At 39.1% G+C, this 18,757-nt stretch overlaps 1 protein-coding gene across 1 annotated transcript in view; it reads right to left on the bottom strand.

Annotated features, from left to right (window-relative positions):
• Positions 1 to 18,757, bottom strand: part of LOC110983972 (uncharacterized) — a 183,726-nt gene that overhangs the window by 65,951 nt on the left and 99,018 nt on the right. Inside the window, exons 4-5 of the mRNA XM_087142824.1 lie at positions 5,720 to 5,833; positions 1,127 to 1,191 (exon numbers count right to left, since the gene is read on the bottom strand). Of these exons, the coding sequence (XP_086998950.1) occupies positions 1,127 to 1,191; positions 5,720 to 5,833 (179 nt within the window). The remainder of the gene's footprint in view (positions 1 to 1,126; positions 1,192 to 5,719; positions 5,834 to 18,757) is intronic.

Raw genomic sequence — 18,757 nt, 5'->3', positions numbered from 1 at the left:
TGATGGCAAAATTGAAAAATCAGAAGGGAGTGAAATTTGGACTAAATAAAAAAACCACACAGACTCTGGTACCTATGTCAAGAAAAAGGGAGGTACTTGGCCAAAGTCCAGTCAGCATGCAAGACATTGGGCAAATATCAGTTTACACGACACCTGAATAAATCAGTGACCGGTGAATTCATCCCAATGCATGACATGAGCAGAAACACTGCAAATAGGACTTTACAAAACTGTGAAATGGTCCATTACGGTCAGATAAAAGTGCATGCCTTGCAGTACTTTGCATGGTTAGGTAAAGGAGGTACAGAAACAGCACAGCTCTTAACACAGAAAAAAAGGCTAACAGTTAAAGATACATGTAAATGCAAAGCACCAGTCCTTTTAGCTAATGAAGATATTTCTGAAATCATAGCATTGAGTACTTGAAACTTCCAATAAGAAATTTGAGAAACCAAAAATAAATACACTATCAAATAATAAGAGCAATTTAGAAGACACACAGGAATATCTGTCAGTTGAAGAGACTGAGACATGAACTGATTCCTACATGTAATATGATAACTTCAAGTTTGTTGACATTTCACGCTGGAACGAGTTAACACGAAAGGAAAACGGCAACTTGTACACAATGAGGATTTACTCAGGGGTTATATAAATAAATGAAACCCTCATATTTGAGAAATGACATGGAAAAGCTATTTGAATTTGAATTCGTCCAATCAGTTACAATGGAGTAAATGCATAAATCAAAAAGCAGGTCCACTTTGGGGTTTCTTAAATTTGGAATGTGTGTTTTGCACATTTTATCTAATTCCAAGTTTTCAGTGCAATCAGACATTTGAAAACATCATTTTTGGGTTAATTTTCAGTAGGCTCTTATTCTGAAACAAAGATGCCAAGTCTCTCATCTTGTGAAATGGCTTTTCCAAACTCTGTTGCTTCAATGAATTACTTTGTACATTTCATACCACTGGAAAGTGACAGATCAGAAAATCACCAAAATCTTCAGTTTTCAAAATCCCAACTCCATTATTCACCAACTTCATCATTTCATGGACGCATATCTGCTAGCAAGACCAAGAAAAGGTTAAATACTATCTATCATACACCTGCTGAGAAGACTTACATTCTGCGGTTCATTTGAAAGCAGTGAGTCTCCAAGCTCTGATCCAAAGGAAACAAGGGTGTTCTCTGCAAATGCAAAAAACCAATACAGAAAGAGCTTCACAATGATGTGAATAACATTTCAACTGGTGGTCAAGCGTGTGTAGAATATAGGGTTGGAGGCTTTACAATAATTATGAATGTTTGCAGTAGCAGTTCACATTATTTGATGTATCCTAATTTAACGGGCATGTAACACAACACAAGGGTACGCCCTTTCCATGTCACAGTGGACGGTAAAACTGCGATGGGATGTCAGAGTCAATGAATAAATCACAAAGTGTGAAACAGCTATCATAACTGCTAGCTAAAGACCAACAAACACTAATTCTCAGAATTACATGGAAAAAATACCCCTCGGGACGGAGTAACTGGAGCAGATGTACCTGTACACTTCGAGGTGAAATGTTTAGTTCCTTACTGTACAGGAAAAGTAGACGTATGTATGCCATATGAGATTGGTCTCCTCAAGGGCTACTAATTCATCCTGAAGATAGTGGCGACTGTTAGGTTGTCTACATGTACATGTTTCGTCAATTAGACCAAAGCATCTGTGCAGTGCCAATACAGGCCTATCTGTTATGATACTAAGACAAAACTGCACTTTTCTTTATTCTTCCTAGGTTGACAGTAATCATTTCTGTGTATTTGACAGGATGGAAGTGGATCTTGTGTATTTCAATAATTTTTTAGTGGGAGAATCAAACATTAACTGGGTAAACTTACCAAGAACTGTTTACACAAAAATTCCATCATAATGTGTAGAAGCCGTCCATTTTAACATTTATTTAAAGTGTTGTTTCTCTAACATCATAATGTGACTTGTGCACATTTAGTGCGGTTTAAATGGACCAAAAAAAGACTAAACCATTGCCGTTCTCTAAAGAAAAGGGGGTAAGGGCTCCTATTTCCATCCGTAGTTTAGTTGAGGATGTGTAATTATGTCCGTGCACAGAGGCTGAAAGGGGGTTCAAGTGTTTAAATTGTACGTAGGTGAGATTGCTTAAATACATTTTTCACTCCTTTCCTTTCAGTATGTACACTTATCACAGCATGACAATGAGACAAACATTCTTTCAAAAGCACTGATAATTAAAGTATACAGCTCATTTTAACATCAGGAAATGAACTACAGGTACTTACACTGCTGGCTTTTAATCTCATAAACTTGAAAGTAAATTGGACTGTTTACAACCACTTTCCTCCAAAGACAGAAAAATTACCTTACATGAATCACCCATTTGGAGCAGACCTGGTTTTGATCTGGCAGTTTGCATTCCAATGTTTCTTATCTAATCAAAAGTTAATGAAGGGTGAACAGGTGGTTGGTGATGGCACTGTCTGTGAGTTTGCTGACAACAAAATCTACAAAAGTCCACTACTAGATTCTTGCTTGTACTGTACTAAGCATTGGGAAAAGTGCCAAAAGTTACTGGGGGAGCAACTTTGGAACATACAAACCGAAAAATATATCCTGAAAAATGAAATAAATACAGTTCGGTTATTTTACACCATCAGCAGGTCGCAGCCAGTGTGCAGTTATTGACAGGGTAATGGTCATACTAGCCCTGGGGGAATTGGGCGTCGGGTGATTGTGTATCTTATAATTACTTACTGCTGATCCAGTCTGGATGAAACTGGTGAGTAGCATTCAGCAGTTCAAAGGTTTTGACTGATGGAAACTGTAATGTATTTCACTTTCAATTGACAAAAAAAATACAGATTGTTTGGAGGAGGATTCTTTTCCTCAAGATAGGTGATAAGCCTACATGTACAGCTCATAATAAAACTTCAGAGGAATTATTACCCGTTTCATTCATCTGTCAAGCATTACATACCTGTCACTGTGATGGTAAAACTACACATCCCATTGTTACCAGCCGAGTCTTGGGCTGTGCATGTTACATCTGTTACGCCTACGGGATACGATCCACCAGAAACTACTTCAGCATTGTCGGAACCACGACAAACAATGGTTTCCAAAACACCCTCAATCTTGTCAACTGCACTTGGGGACTGTGGCCAGTCAATAACAGCACTGCTTGTGTCGGTGCATGCATTGATGCTCTCTGGGCATTTCACAGTTGGGCCTTCGGTGTCTATAATTGGAACAAGAGCAGAAATCGGCTTAAAAAAACTCTATCTAACAACTTTCACTGAAATGGCATGAAGAGGTCTATCAGCAATGCTGGACTGGTGCACTTTGAAATTGATCTATTGTGTCCATGTGGCAGACACGACTTACTACCTTCATAAGATCATGTAAATGGAACATTGTTACATTGACATTAATGCTAACTTATCTTAAACAAAAAATTATCACATCCAGTAGAACCCACAAACACATTTTAAAGTCTACTGTCACCATCCCCCCTTTATTCATTTTTTCAGAAGCCATTTTGCTTTGGAATGCCCCTCAGCAAGGTTTGCCTTGGTTAGCAACAGCCAACGACAAAAAAAAAACTTTCTGCTTCCAGTTTCCCGACCGACCTTAATTTTTCGGCGCAACCCTACAATTTTTACTGGCAAATTAGAAATTTTTTTTTATTAAATAAGAGAAATATAAATATAAATATAAATCCTGTTATCTTTTCTCTCTCTACAGATCACCCCTAAAAACCCTTTTTTACATTAATTATATATCTTCCTGCTGAAAGGAAACTTCCGTTAAGCCTTGTTTCCATAGTGTATATAGACGTATTAAAGAAACGCAGAGGTCGCATTTCTGCGCGCGAGCTCATTATTTTGTGATCCCATGGGGTTACAGAGTAACAGAGGCACTGGCCTAGGTGCAGCAAATAAATGAACGACAAATCTTGTTTCTTTTTGTCTTCACAAAACACCTCAGAACAACCTTTTGATTATTATGATGTTTGTGTTTACTTGTTTTCCCAGTTACAATTGCAACAAGTGACAAGCAACCTGTATTAATTTCAAAAGTTCTCTTCGTGTTTCGCTATTGCAATAATAAAAACACGTGCGCAAAACGCCGGTTCCCGCCTCGCCGCACCCATGCAAAAGAATGCGTGATGGATTGTGGCAACCAGTCTATTCACCCTGCGGTGATCGTACATGTGTACGTGACCTCACGCATCGAAAAAAGCATTGATGTTGCAAATATCTTTAATTTAATTTACAGAACTTAGTTTCTTGCCTCTGTGTGTATTTTCTGTCTTCTGTTGTGTCGTGGGTTTATTTTAGATTGTTTGCTTGTACTTTAAGCGAGCATGTTTCCACAAAACTTCCTGCCGCAGCGCACCGAGGTAATCTTCGCCCGGGCACGAGTCTGGATGCTTTGACAATTACCAGAACGATGTGTACAGAATTGTGTAGGCCTATCGCTTAGAAATAAGCTTGAAGAGGGTGAGAAATAAACCCAACAGGCCTAGTCCAACCATGTGTATTAATTCACGTAACATGGACAACGTAGTCGACGTTAATTTCGTGAATGCCGTAGAGTTTTCTAGAAACGTGTAACTCCATGCTGCTTGTGAAACTCCTCTCTCGACCATTTTTAAAGAGGTTTGTGCTAGCTTATAACACCCTCCACCATATGGACGGGGCGAAGTGGGAATGGGGCAAAGTGGGGATGGGGCGAAGTGGAAATGGGGCATGTCTGTGTGCTGACTTAATTGGTATTGCTTTGCTGAATTGGAAGCGCACTGCTTGCATTGTTGTGCATTAGTTACATTGTTGTGTATTGCTGACATTGTGGTACATTGTTTATGCTGTACGTATTACTGCTGATGCAAGCAGGGTTGTTTCACTTTGTAATTAAAGGGCCCTGGAAAGAAAGTACACCCTGTGAAGTCCCAATTATCACTGTGTATTTCTTGATTATTGTTCTATAATAACTCACTATCATATAACTCGTGCCGTCAATCCTGCTGCAAGGTGCATCTACTAATTCAATTGTGTTGTTCACGGACAGAAATCACAATTGTCATAATTGGCGGTACATTTTCTCCAAAACGGACCTGCTCCCTTGCCTTGAGATCGCTCTGAGTGGTCTTCACATCTGGGGAAAGTTTCATTTTGAATAGATCACCTATTTTTCAGACTGGTCCCAATCAATTTATGTTTGGATAAGGGAGATCCCTGCCACACCAGAAACCTGTCACTGGACGAAGAGCTTAACAATCATCTTGCGAGAGCTTCCACAGTGATAGCCTAGCTATCTAAGCTATCATCAGTATCTGTCATGAAAAGTGACCTACGCATTTTACCAGTTCAGTGCCCACTTTAATCTGGACCACATTCAGCAAACTTTCAGATCATATTTCATTTTTCAACTAAATCATCACTTTCCAATAACTTTTAACAATTCTGCCCCTTCTTGGCCTGCAACATAAGTACGGGTAAAGCCATTCAGACCATCTGCACAGGTTTCTCCATTCTGACAAGGATTGGAGGCACACTCATACCTATCTGTCATCCAAAGGAAATTTTAAACAAAATAAATTGCCCACTTCAATCTCTACTAAGTTCAACAAAGTTTTAGACCTCAATTGATTCGTGAAAGTTATCAACCCTCCACTAAATACCTCCAACCTACTTGTGGCACAGTCTGCCCCTTCATAACCAACAACACAAGTACAGGTGTAGCCATTAACACCACCTGCACAGGTTCCTCCATTCTGACAGGGATTCGAAGCACACTCATCGGTATCTTTCATGAAAAATGGCCATCAATTTTTACCAGTTACACACTTTGATATGGACCATGTCCAGCCAATTCTTCGGTCTAATTTAACATCTTCAAAGCAATCATCTCGAGGTGAGTACTTTTTATCTACTTGTGCCACAGTCTGCCCTTTCATAGCCTGCAACACAAGTACAGGTGTAGCCGTTCACATCATCTTTGCAGGTTCCTCCGTTCTTGCAGGGATTGGAAGCACACTCATCCGTATCTGTCATCCAAAGAAAACTTGAATCTAAAAAATTTCTCCTCTTCAATCTTTCCTACATTAAACAATGTTTCAGATCGCCATTGATATGTGAACATTTTCAACCCTCCATTAAAGGCTTCCAACTTACTTGAGCTACATTTGAAGAACACTCATACGTATCTGTCATCCATAGATAACTTCAAACTTAAGAAATCGCCCACTTCATTCTTTACTTCTGGGAAGAAAGTTTCAGACCTCAATTGATGTGTGAAAGTTATCAACCCTCCATTAATACTTTCAACATACTTTAGGTCCTGTCTGCCCGTTTTTAGCCTGCAACATATCTTTATACAAATCATAAGTAAGCAATTATTTGTAACCTACCTGTGCCACACTCTGCCCCTTCAAAGCCTGCAACACAAGTACAGGTGTAGGCATTTACATCATCTTTGCAGGTTCCTCCGTTCTGACAGGGATTGGAAGCACACTCATCCGTATCTGTCATCCAAAGAAATTGGAAACTAAACGAATTACCCACTTGACTCTGTCCTACACTCAACAAACTTTCAGACCTGAATTTATATGTGAACGTTTTCAACCCTCCACTAAATGCTTCAAACTTACTTCAGCTACATTCCATGCACACTCATACGTATCTGTCATCCAAAGATAACTTCAAAATTAAGAAATTGACCACTTCAATCTTTACTTCAAGCAAGAAAGTTTCAGATCTCAATTGATGTGTGAAAGTTATCAACCCTCCATTAATACTTTCAACGTACTTCAGCTGCTGTCTGCCCGTTCTTGGCCTGCAACATATCTTTATACAAATCATAAGTAAGCAAATAATTTGTAGCTTACCTGTGCCACACTCTGCCCCTTCATAGCCTGCAACACAAGTACAGGTGTAGCCATTTACACCATCTTTGCAGGTTCCTCCGTTCTGACAGGGATTGGAAGCACACTCATCCGTATCTGTCATCCAAAGAAATTGGAAACTAAACGAATTACCCACTTGACTCTGTCCTACACTCAACAAATTTCAGACCTGAATTCATATGTGAACGTTTTCAACCCTCCATTAAATGCTTCCAACTTACTTCAGCTACATTTTAAGAACACTGATACGTATCTGGCATCCAAAGATAACTTCAAACTGAAGCAATCGCCGAATTCATTCTTCACTTGAGGGAAGAAAGTTTCAGACCTCAATTGATGTGTGAAAGTTATCAACCCTCCATTAATACTTTCAACATACTTTAGGTCCTGTCTGCCCGTTCTTAGCCTGCAACATATCTTTATACAAATCATAAGTAAGCAAATATTTGTAACCTACCTGTGCCACACTCTGCCCCTTCATAGCCTGCAACACAAGTACAGGTGTAGACATTTACATCATCTTTGCAGGTTCCTCCGTTCTGACAGGGATTGGAAGCACACTCATCCGTATCTGTCATCCAAAGAAATTGGAAACTAAACGAATTACCCACTTGACTCTGTCCTACACTCAACAAATTTCAGACCTGAATTTATATGTGAACGTTTTCAACCCTCTACTAAATGCTTCCAACTTACTTCAGCTACATTTAAAGAACACTCATACGTATCTGTCATCCATAGATAACTTCAAACTGAAGAAACTGCCCACTTCAATCTTTACTTCAAGCAACAAAGTTTCAGATCTCAATTGATGTGTGAAAGTTATCAACCCTCCATTAATACTTTCAACGTACTTCAGCTGCTGTCTGCCTGTTCTTGGCCTGCAACATATCTTTATACAAATCATAAGTAAGCAAATATTTTGTAACCTACCTGTGCCACACTCTGCCCCTTCATAGCCTGCAACACAAGTACAGGTGTAGCCATTTACAGCATCTTTGCAGGTTCCTCCGTTCTGACAGGGATTGGAAGCACACTCATCCGTATCTGTCATCCAAAGAAATTGGAAACTAAACGAATTACCCACTTCAAACTGTCCTACACTCAACAAACTTTCAGACCTGAATTTATATGTGAACGTTTTCAACCCTCCACTAAATGCTTCAAACTTACTTCAGCTACATTCCATGCACACTCATACGTATCTCCCATCAAAAGATAAGTTCAAACTTAAGAAATTAGCAACTTCAATCTTTACTTCAAGCTACAAAGTTTCAGACCTCAATTGATGTGTGAAAGTTATCAACCCTCCATTAATACTTTCAACATACTTTAGGTCCTGTCTGCCCGTTCTTAGCCTGCAACATATCTTTATACAAATCATAAGTAAGCAAATATTTGTAACTTACCTGTGCCACACTCTGCCCCTTCATAGCCTGCAACACAAGTACAGGTGTAGCCATTTACATCATCTTTGCAGGTTCCTCCGTTCTGACAGGGATTGGAAGCACACTCATCCGTATCTGTCATCCAAAGAAATTGGAAACTAAACGAATTACCCACTTCAAACTGTCCTACACTCAACAAACTTTCAGGCCTGAATTTATATATGAACGTTTTCAACCCTCCACTAAATGCTTCAAACTTACTTCAGCTACATTTTAAGAAAACTCATACGTATCTGGCATCCAAAGATAAGTTCAAACTTAAGAAATTAGCAACTTCAATCTTTACTTCAAGCTACAAAGTTTCAGACCTCAATTGATGTGTGAAAGTTATCAACTCTCCATTAATACTTTCAACATACTTTAGGTCCTGTCTGCCCGTTCCTAGCCTGCAACATATCTTTATACAAATCATAAGTAAGCAAATATTTGTAACTTACCCGTGCCACACTCTGCCCCTTCATAGCCTGCAACACAAGTACAGGTGTAGCCATTTACACCATCTTTGCAGGTTCCTCCGTTCTGACAGGGATTGGAAGCACACTCATCCGTATCTGTCATCCAAAGAAATTGGAAACTGAATGAATTACCCACTTGACTCTGTCCTACACTCAACAAACTTTCAGACCTGAATTTATATGTGAACGTTTTCAACCCTCCACTAAATGCTTCCAACTTACTTCAGCTACATTTTAAGAACACTCATACGTATCTGTCATCCATAGATAACTTCAAACTGAAGAAATTGCCCACTTCAATCTTTACTTCAAGCAACAAAGTGTCATACCTCAATTGATGTGTGAAAGTTATCAACCCTCCATTAATACTTTCAACATACTTCAGCTGCTGTCTGCCCGTTCTTGGCCTGCAACATATCTTTATACAAATCATAAGTAAGCAAATATTTGTAACCTACCTGTGCCACACTCTGCCCCTTCATAGCCTGCAACACAAGTACAGGTGTAGCCATTTACACCATCTTTGCAGGTTCCTCCGTTCTGACAGGGATTGGAAGCACACTCATCCGTATCTGTCATCCAAAGAAATTGGAAACTAAACGAATTACCCACTTCAAACTGTCCTACACTCAACAAACTTTCAGACCTGAATTTATATGTGAACGTTTTCAACCCTCCACTAAATGCTTCAAACTTACTTCAGCTACATTCCATGCACACTCATACGTATCTCCCATCAAAAGATAAGTTCAAACTTAAGAAATTAGCAACTTCAGTCTTTACTTCAAGCTACAAAGTTTCAGACCTCAATTGATGTGTGAAAGTTATCAACCCTCCATTAATACTTTCAACATACTTTAGGTCCTGTCTGCCCGTTCTTGGCCTGCAACATATCTTTATACAAATCATAAGTAAGCAAATATTTGTAACCTACCTGTGCCACACTCTGCCCCTTCATAGCCTGCAACACAAGTACAGGTGTAGCCATTTACACCATCTTTGCAGGTTCCTCCGTTCTGACAGGGATAGGAAGCACACTCATCCGTATCTGTCATCCAAAGAAATTGGAAACTAAACGAATTACCCAATTCAAAGTGTCCTACACTCAACAAACTTTCAGACCTGAATTTATATGTGAACGTTTTCAACCCTCCACTACATTTTAAGAACACTCATACGTATCTGTCATCCATAGATAACTTCAAACCTAAGAAATTGCCCACTTCAATCTTTACTTCAAGCAACAAAGTTTCAGACCTCAATTGATGTGTGAAAGTTATCAACCCTCCATTAATACTTTCAACATACTTGAGCTGCTGTCTGCCCGTTCTTGGCCTGCAACATATCTTTATACAAATCATAAGTAAACAAATATTTTGTAACCTACCTGTGCCACACTCTGCCCCTTCATAGCCTGCAACACAAGTACAGGTGTAGCCATTTACACCATCTTTGCAGGTTCCTCCGTTCTGACAGGGATTGGAAGCACACTCATCCGTATCTGTCATCCAAAGAAAGTGGAAACTAAACGAATTACCTAATTCAAACTGTCCTATACTCAACAAACTTTCAGGCCTGAATTTATATATGAACATTTTCAACCCTCCATTAAATGCTGCCAACTTACTTTAGCTACATTTGAAGAACACTCATACGTATCTGTATCCATAGATAACTTCAAACTGAAAAAATTGCCCACTTCAATCTTTACTTCAAGCAACAAAGTTTCAGACCTCAATTGATGTGTGAAAGTTATCAACCCTCCATTAATACTTTCAACATACTTCAGCTGCTGTCTGCCCGTTCTTGGCCTGCAACATATCTTTATACAAATCATAAGAAGGCAAATATTTGTAACCTACCTGTGACACACTCTGACCCTTCATAGCCTGCAACACAAGTACAGGTGTAGCCATTTACATCATCTTTGCAGGTTCCTCCGTTCTTACACGGATTGGAAGCACACTCATCCGTATCTGTCATCCAAAGAAATTAGAAACTAAACGAATTACCCACTTTAATCTGTCCTACACTCAACAAACTTTCAGACCTGAATTGATATGTGAACGTTTTCAACCCTCCACTAAATGCTTCCCACTTACTTCAGCTACATTCCATGCACATTCATACGTATCTGTCATCCAAAGATAACTTCAAACTTAAGAAATTGCCTACTTCAATCTTTACTTCAGGGAACAAAGTTTCAGACCTCAATTGATGTGTGAAAGTTATCAACCCTCCATTAATACTTTCAACATACTTTAGGTCCTGTCTGCCCGTTCTTGGCCTGCAACATATCTTTATACAAATCATAAGTAAGCAAATATTTGTAACCTACCTGTGCCACACTCTGCCCCTTCATAGCCTGCAACACAAGTACAGGTGTAGCCATTTACACCATCTTTGCAGGTTCCTCCGTTCTGACAGGGATAGGAAGCACACTCATCCGTATCTGTCATCCAAAGAAATTGGAAACTAAACGAATTACCCACTTCAAACTGTCCTACACTCATCAAATTTCAGACCTGAATTTATATGTGAACGTTTTCAACCCTCCATTAAATGCTTCCAACTTACTTCAGCTAAATTTTAAGAACACTGATACGTATCTGGCATCCAAAGATAACTTCAAACTGAAGCAATCGCCGAATTCATTCTTCACTTGAGGGAAGAAAGTTTCGGACCTCAATTGATGTGTGAAAGTTATCAACCCTCCATTAATACTTTCAACATACTTTAGGTCCTGTCTGCCCGTTCCTAGCCTGCAACATATCATTATACAAATCATAAGTAAGCAAATATTTGTAAGCTACCTGTGCCACACTTTGCCCCTTCATAGCCTGCAACACAAGTACAGGTGTAGCCATTTACATCATCTTTGCAGGTTCCTCCGTTCTGACAGGGATTGGAAGCACACTCATCCGTATCTGTCATCCAAAGAAATTGGAAACTAAACGAATTACCCAGTTGACTCTGTTATACACTCATCAAATTTCAGACCTGAATTTATATGTGAACGTTTTCAACCCTCTACTAAATGCTTCCAACTTACTTCAGCTACATTCCATGCACACTCATACGTATCTCCCATCAAAAGATAACTTCAAACTGAAGAAATTGCCCACTTCAATCTTTACTTCAAGCTACAAAGTTTCAGACCTCAATTGATGTGTGAAAGTTATCAACCCTCCATTAATACTTTCAACATACTTTAGGTCCTGTCTGCCCGTTCTTGGCCTGCAACATATCTTTATACAAATCATAAGTAAGCAAATATTTGTAACCTACCTGTGCCACACTCTGCCCCTTCATAGCCTGCAACACAAGTACAGGTGTAGCCATTTACACCATCTTTGCAGGTTCCTCCGTTCTGACAGGGATAGGAAGCACACTCATCCGTATCTGTCATCCAAAGAAATTGGAAACTAAACGAATTACCCACTTCAAACTGTCCTACACTCATCAAATTTCAGACCTGAATTTATATGTGAACGTTTTCAACCCTCCATTAAATGCTTCCAACTTACTTCAGCTAAATTTTAAGAACACTGATACGTATCTGGCATCCAAAGATAACTTCAAACTGAAGCAATCGCCGAATTCATTCTTCACTTGAGGGAAGAAAGTTTCGGACCTCAATTGATGTGTGAAAGTTATCAACCCTCCATTAATACTTTCAACATACTTTAGGTCCTGTCTGCCCGTTCCTAGCCTGCAACATATCTTTATACAAATCATAAGTAAGCAAATATTTGTAAGCTACCTGTGCCACACTTTGCCCCTTCATAGCCTGCAACACAAGTACAGGTGTAGCCATTTACATCATCTTTGCAGGTTCCTCCGTTCTGACAGGGATTGGAAGCACACTCATCCGTATCTGTCATCCAAAGAAATTGGAAACTAAACGAATTACCCAGTTGACTCTGTTATACACTCATCAAATTTCAGACCTGAATTTATATGTGAACGTTTTCAACCCTCTACTAAATGCTTCCAACTTACTTCAGCTACATTCCATGCACACTCATACGTATCTCCCATCAAAAGATAACTTCAAACTGAAGAAATTGCCCACTTCAATCTTTACTTCAAGCTACAAAGTTTCAGACCTCAATTGATGTGTGAAAGTTATCAACCCTCCATTAATACTTTCAACATACTTTAGGTCCTGTCTGCCCGTTCTTAGCCTGCAACATATCTTTATACAAATCATAAGTAAGCAAATATTTGTAAGCTACCTGTGCCACACTCTGCCCCTTCATAGCCTGCAACACAAGTACAGGTGTAGCCATTTACACCATCTTTGCAGGTTCCTCCGTTCTGACAGGGATTGGAAGCACACTCATCCGTATCTGTCATCCAAAGAAATTGGAAACTAAACGAATTACCCAATTCAAACTGTCCTACACTCAACAAACTTTCAGGCCTGAATTTATATATGAACGTTTTCAACCCTCCATTAAATGCTTCCAACTTACTTCAGCTACATTTGAAGAACACTCATACGTATCTGTCATCCATAGATAACTTCAAACTGAAGAAATTGCCCACTTCAATCTTTACTTCAAGCAACAAAGTTTCAGACCTCAATTGATGTGTGAAAGTTATCAATCCTCCATTAATACTTTCAACATACTTTAGGTCCTGTCTGCTCGTTCTTAGCCTGCAACATATCTTTATACAAATCATAAGTAAGCAAATATTTGTAACCTACCTGTGCCACACTCTGCCCCTTCATAGCCTGCAACACAGGTACAGGTGTAGCCATTTACACCATCTTTGCAGGTTCCTCCGTTCTGACAGGGATTGGAAGCACACTCATCCGTATCTGTCATCCAAAGAAATTGGAAACTAAACGAATTACCCAATTCAAAGTGTCCTACACTCAACAAACTTTCAGACCTGAATTTATATATGAACGTTTTCACCCCTCCACTAAATGCTTCCAACTTACTTCAGCTACATTTGAAGAACACTCATACGTATCTGTCATCCATAGATAACTTCAAACTGAAGAAATTGCCCACTTCAATCTTTACTTCAAGCAACAAATTTTCAGACCTCAATTGATGTGTGAAAGTTATCAACCCTCCATTAATACTTTCAACATACTTTAGGTCCTGTTTGCCCGTTCTTAGCCTGCAACATATCTTTATACAAATCATAAGTAAGCAAATATTTGTAACCTACCTGTGCCACACTCTGCCCCTTCATAGCCTGCAACACAAGTACAGGTGTAGCCATTTACACCATCTTTGCAGGTTCCTCCGTTCTGACAGGGATTGGAAGCACACTCATCAGTATCTGTCATCCAAAGAAATTGGAAACTAAACGAATTACCCACTTCAAACTGTCCTACACTCAACAAACTTTCAGACCTGAATTTATATGTGAACGTTTTCAACCCTCCACTACATTTTAAGAACACTCATACGTATCTGTCATCCATAGATAACTTCAAACCTAAGAAATTGCCCACTTCAATCTTTACTTCAAGCAACAAAGTTTCAGACCTCAATTGATGTGTGAAAGTTATCAACCCTCCATTAATACTTTCAACATACTTGAGCTGCAGTCTGCCCGTTCTTGGCCTGCAACATATCTTTATACAAATCATAAGTAAACAAATATTTTGTAACCTACCTGTGCCACACTCTGCCCCTTCATAGCCTGCAACACAAGTACAGGTGTAGCCATTTACACCATCTTTGCAGGTTCCTCCGTTCTGACAGGGATTGGAAGCACACTCATCCGTATCTGTCATCCAAAGAAAGTGGAAACTAAACGAATTACCTAATTCAAACTGTCCTATACTCAACAAACTTTCAGGCCTGAATTTATATATGAACATTTTCAACCCTCCATTAAATGCTGCCAACTTACTTTAGCTACATTTGAAGAACACTCATACGTATCTGTATCCATAGATAACTTCAAACTGAAAAAATTGCCCACTTCAATCTTTACTTCAAGCAACAAAGTTTCAGACCTCAATTGATGTGTGAAAGTTATCAACCCTCCATTAATACTTTCAACATACTTTAGGTCCTGTCTTCCCGTTCTTAGCCTGCAACATATCTTTATACAAATCAGAAGTAAGCAAATATTTGTAACCTACCTGTGCCACACTCTGCCCCTTCATAGCCTGCAACACAAGTACAGGTGTAGCCATTTACATCATCTTTGCAGGTTCCTCCGTTCTGACAGGGATTGGAAGCACACTCATCCTTATCTGTCATCCAAAGAAATTAGAAACTAAATGAATTACCCAATTCAAACTGTCCTACACTCAACAAACTTTCAGGCCTGAATTTATATATGAACGTTTTCAACCCTCCACTAAATCCTTCCAACTTACTTCAGCTACATTCCATGCACACTCATATGTATCTGTCATCCATAGATAACTTCAAACTGAAGAAATTGCCCACTTCAATCTTTACTTCAAGCAACAAAGTTTCAGACCTCAATTGATGTGTGAAAGTTATCAATCCTCCATTAATACTTTCAACATACTTTAGGTCCTGTCTGCTCGTTCTTAGCCTGCAACATATCTTTATACAAATCATAAGTAAGCAAATATTTGTAACCTACCTGTGCCACACTCTGCCCCTTCATAGCCTGCAACACAGGTACAGGTGTAGCCATTTACACCATCTTTGCAGGTTCCTCCGTTCTGACAGGGATTGGAAGCACACTCATCCGTATCTGTCATCCAAAGAAATTGGAAACTAAACGAATTACCCAATTCAAAGTGTCCTACACTCAACAAACTTTCAGACCTGAATTTATATATGAACGTTTTCACCCCTCCACTAAATGCTTCCAACTTACTTCAGCTACATTTGAAGAACACTCATACGTATCTGTCATCCATAGATAACTTCAAACTGAAGAAATTGCCCACTTCAATCTTTACTTCAAGCAACAAAGTTTCAGACCTCAATTGATGTGTGAAAGTTATCAACCCTCCATTAATACTTTCAACATACTTTAGGTCCTGTTTGCCCGTTCTTAGCCTGCAACATATCTTTATACAAATCATAAGTAAGCAAATATTTGTAACCTACCTGTGCCACACTCTGCCCCTTCATAGCCTGCAACACAAGTACAGGTGTAGCCATTTACACCATCTTTGCAGGTTCCTCCGTTCTGACAGGGATTGGAAGCACACTCATCAGTATCTGTCATCCAAAGAAATTGGAAACTAAACGAATTACCCACTTCAAACTGTCCTACACTCAACAAACTTTCAGACCTGAATTTATATGTGAACGTTTTCAACCCTCCACTACATTTTAAGAACACTCATACGTATCTGTCATCCATAGATAACTTCAAACCTAAGAAATTGCCCACTTCAATCTTTACTTCAAGCAACAAAGTTTCAGACCTCAATTGATGTGTGAAAGTTATCAACCCTCCATTAATACTTTCAACATACTTGAGCTGCAGTCTGCCCGTTCTTGGCCTGCAACATATCTTTATACAAATCATAAGTAAACAAATATTTTGTAACCTACCTGTGCCACACTCTGCCCCTTCATAGCCTGCAACACAAGTACAGGTGTAGCCATTTACACCATCTTTGCAGGTTCCTCCGTTCTGACAGGGATTGGAAGCACACTCATCCGTATCTGTCATCCAAAGAAAGTGGAAACTAAACGAATTACCTAATTCAAACTGTCCTATACTCAACAAACTTTCAGGCCTGAATTTATATATGAACATTTTCAACCCTCCATTAAATGCTGCCAACTTACTTTAGCTACATTTGAAGAACACTCATACGTATCTGTATCCATAGATAACTTCAAACTGAAAAAATTGCCCACTTCAATCTTTACTTCAAGCAACAAAGTTTCAGACCTCAATTGATGTGTGAAAGTTATCAACCCTCCATTAATACTTTCAACATACTTTAGGTCCTGTCTTCCCGTTCTTAGCCTGCAACATATCTTTATACAAATCAGAAGTAAGCAAATATTTGTAACCTACCTGTGCCACACTCTGCCCCTTCATAGCCTGCAACACAAGTACAGGTGTAGCCATTTACATCATCTTTGCAGGTTCCTCCGTTCTGACAGGGATTGGAAGCACACTCATCCTTATCTGTCATCCAAAGAAATTAGAAACTAAATGAATTACCCAATTCAAACTGTCCTACACTCAACAAACTTTCAGGCCTGAATTTATATATGAACGTTTTCAACCCTCCCCTAAATCCTTCCAACTTACTTCAGCTACATTCCATGCACACTCATATGTATCTGTCATCCATAGATAACTTCAAACTGAAGAAATTGCCCACTTCAATCTTTACTTCAAGCAACAAAGTTTCAGACCTCAATTGATGTGTGAAAGTTATCAACCCACCATTAATACTTTCAACATACTTTAGGTCCTGTCTGCTCGTTCTTAGCCTGCAACATATCTTTATACAAATCATAAGTAAGCAAATATTTGTAACCTACCTGTGCCACACTCTGCCCCTTCATAGCCTGCAACACAAGTACAGGTGTAGCCATTTACACCATCTTTGCAGGTTCCTCCGTTCTGACAGGGATTGGAAGCACACTCATCCGTATCTGTCATCCAAAGAAATTGGAAACTAAACGAATTACCCAATTCAAAGTGTCCTACACTCAACAAACTTTCAGACCTGAATTTATATGTGAACGTTTTCAACCCTCCACTACATTTTAAGAACACTCATACGTATCTGTCATCCATAGATAACTTCAAACCTAAGAAATTGCCCACTTCAATCTTTACTTCAAGCAACAAAGTTTCAGACCTCAATTGATGTGTGAAAGTTATCAACCCTCCATTAATACTTTCAACATACTTGAGCTGCTGTCTGCCCGTTCTTGGCCTGCAACATATCTTTATACAAATCATAAGTAAACAAATATTTTGTAACCTACCTGTGCCACACTCTGCCCCTTCATAGCCTGCAACACAAGTACAGGTGTAGCCATTTACACCATCTTTGCAGGTTCCTCCGTTCTGACAGGGATTGGAAGCACACTCATCCGTATCTGTCATCCAAAGAAAGTGGAAACTAAACGAATTACTCCCTTCAAACTGTCCTACACTCATCAAATTTCAGGCCTGAATTTATATATGAACATTTTCAACCCTCCATTAAATGCTGCCAACTTACTTTAGCTACATTTGAAGAACACTCATACGTATCTGTATCCATAGATAACTTCAAACTGAAAAAATTGCCCACTTCAATCTTTACTTCAAGCAACAAAGTTTCAGACCTCAATTGATGTGTGAAAGTTATCAACCCTCCATTAATACTTTCAACATACTTTAGGTCCTGTCTTCCCGTTCTTAGCCTGCAACATATCTTTATACAAATCAGAAGTAAGCAAATATTTGTAACCTACCTGTGCCACACTCTGCCCCTTCATAGCCTGCAACACAAGTACAGGTGTAGCCATTTACATCATCTTTGCAGGTTCCTCCGTTCTGACAGGGATTGGAAGCACACTCATCCTTATCTGTCATCCAAAGAAATTAGAAACTAAATGAATTACCCAATTCAAACTGTCCTACACTCAACAAACTTTCAGGCCTGAATTTATATATGAACGTTTTCAACCCTCCACTAAATCCTTCCAACTTACTTCAGCTACATTCCATGCACACTCATATGTATCTGTCATCCATAGATAACTTCAAACTGAAGAAATTGCCCACTTCAATCTTTACTTCAAGCAACAAAGTTTCAGACCTCAATTGATGTGTGAAAGTTATCAACCCTCCATTAATACTTTCAACATACTTTAGGTCCTGTCTTCCCGTTCTTAGCCTGCAACATATCTTTATACAAATCAGAAGTAAGCAAATATTTGTAACCTACCTGTGCCACACTCTGCCCCTTCATAGCCTGCAACACAAGTACAGG

The sequence above is a fragment of the Acanthaster planci genome, linkage group LG01 (assembly GCF_054643075.1).
Source record: "Acanthaster planci isolate LZ-2023a linkage group LG01, COTS_SCS, whole genome shotgun sequence".
Taxonomy (NCBI): domain Eukaryota; kingdom Metazoa; phylum Echinodermata; class Asteroidea; order Valvatida; family Acanthasteridae; genus Acanthaster; species Acanthaster planci.
The sequence above is the reverse complement of the archived record's forward strand: the minus strand, read 5'-3'. Positions and strand labels throughout refer to the sequence as shown.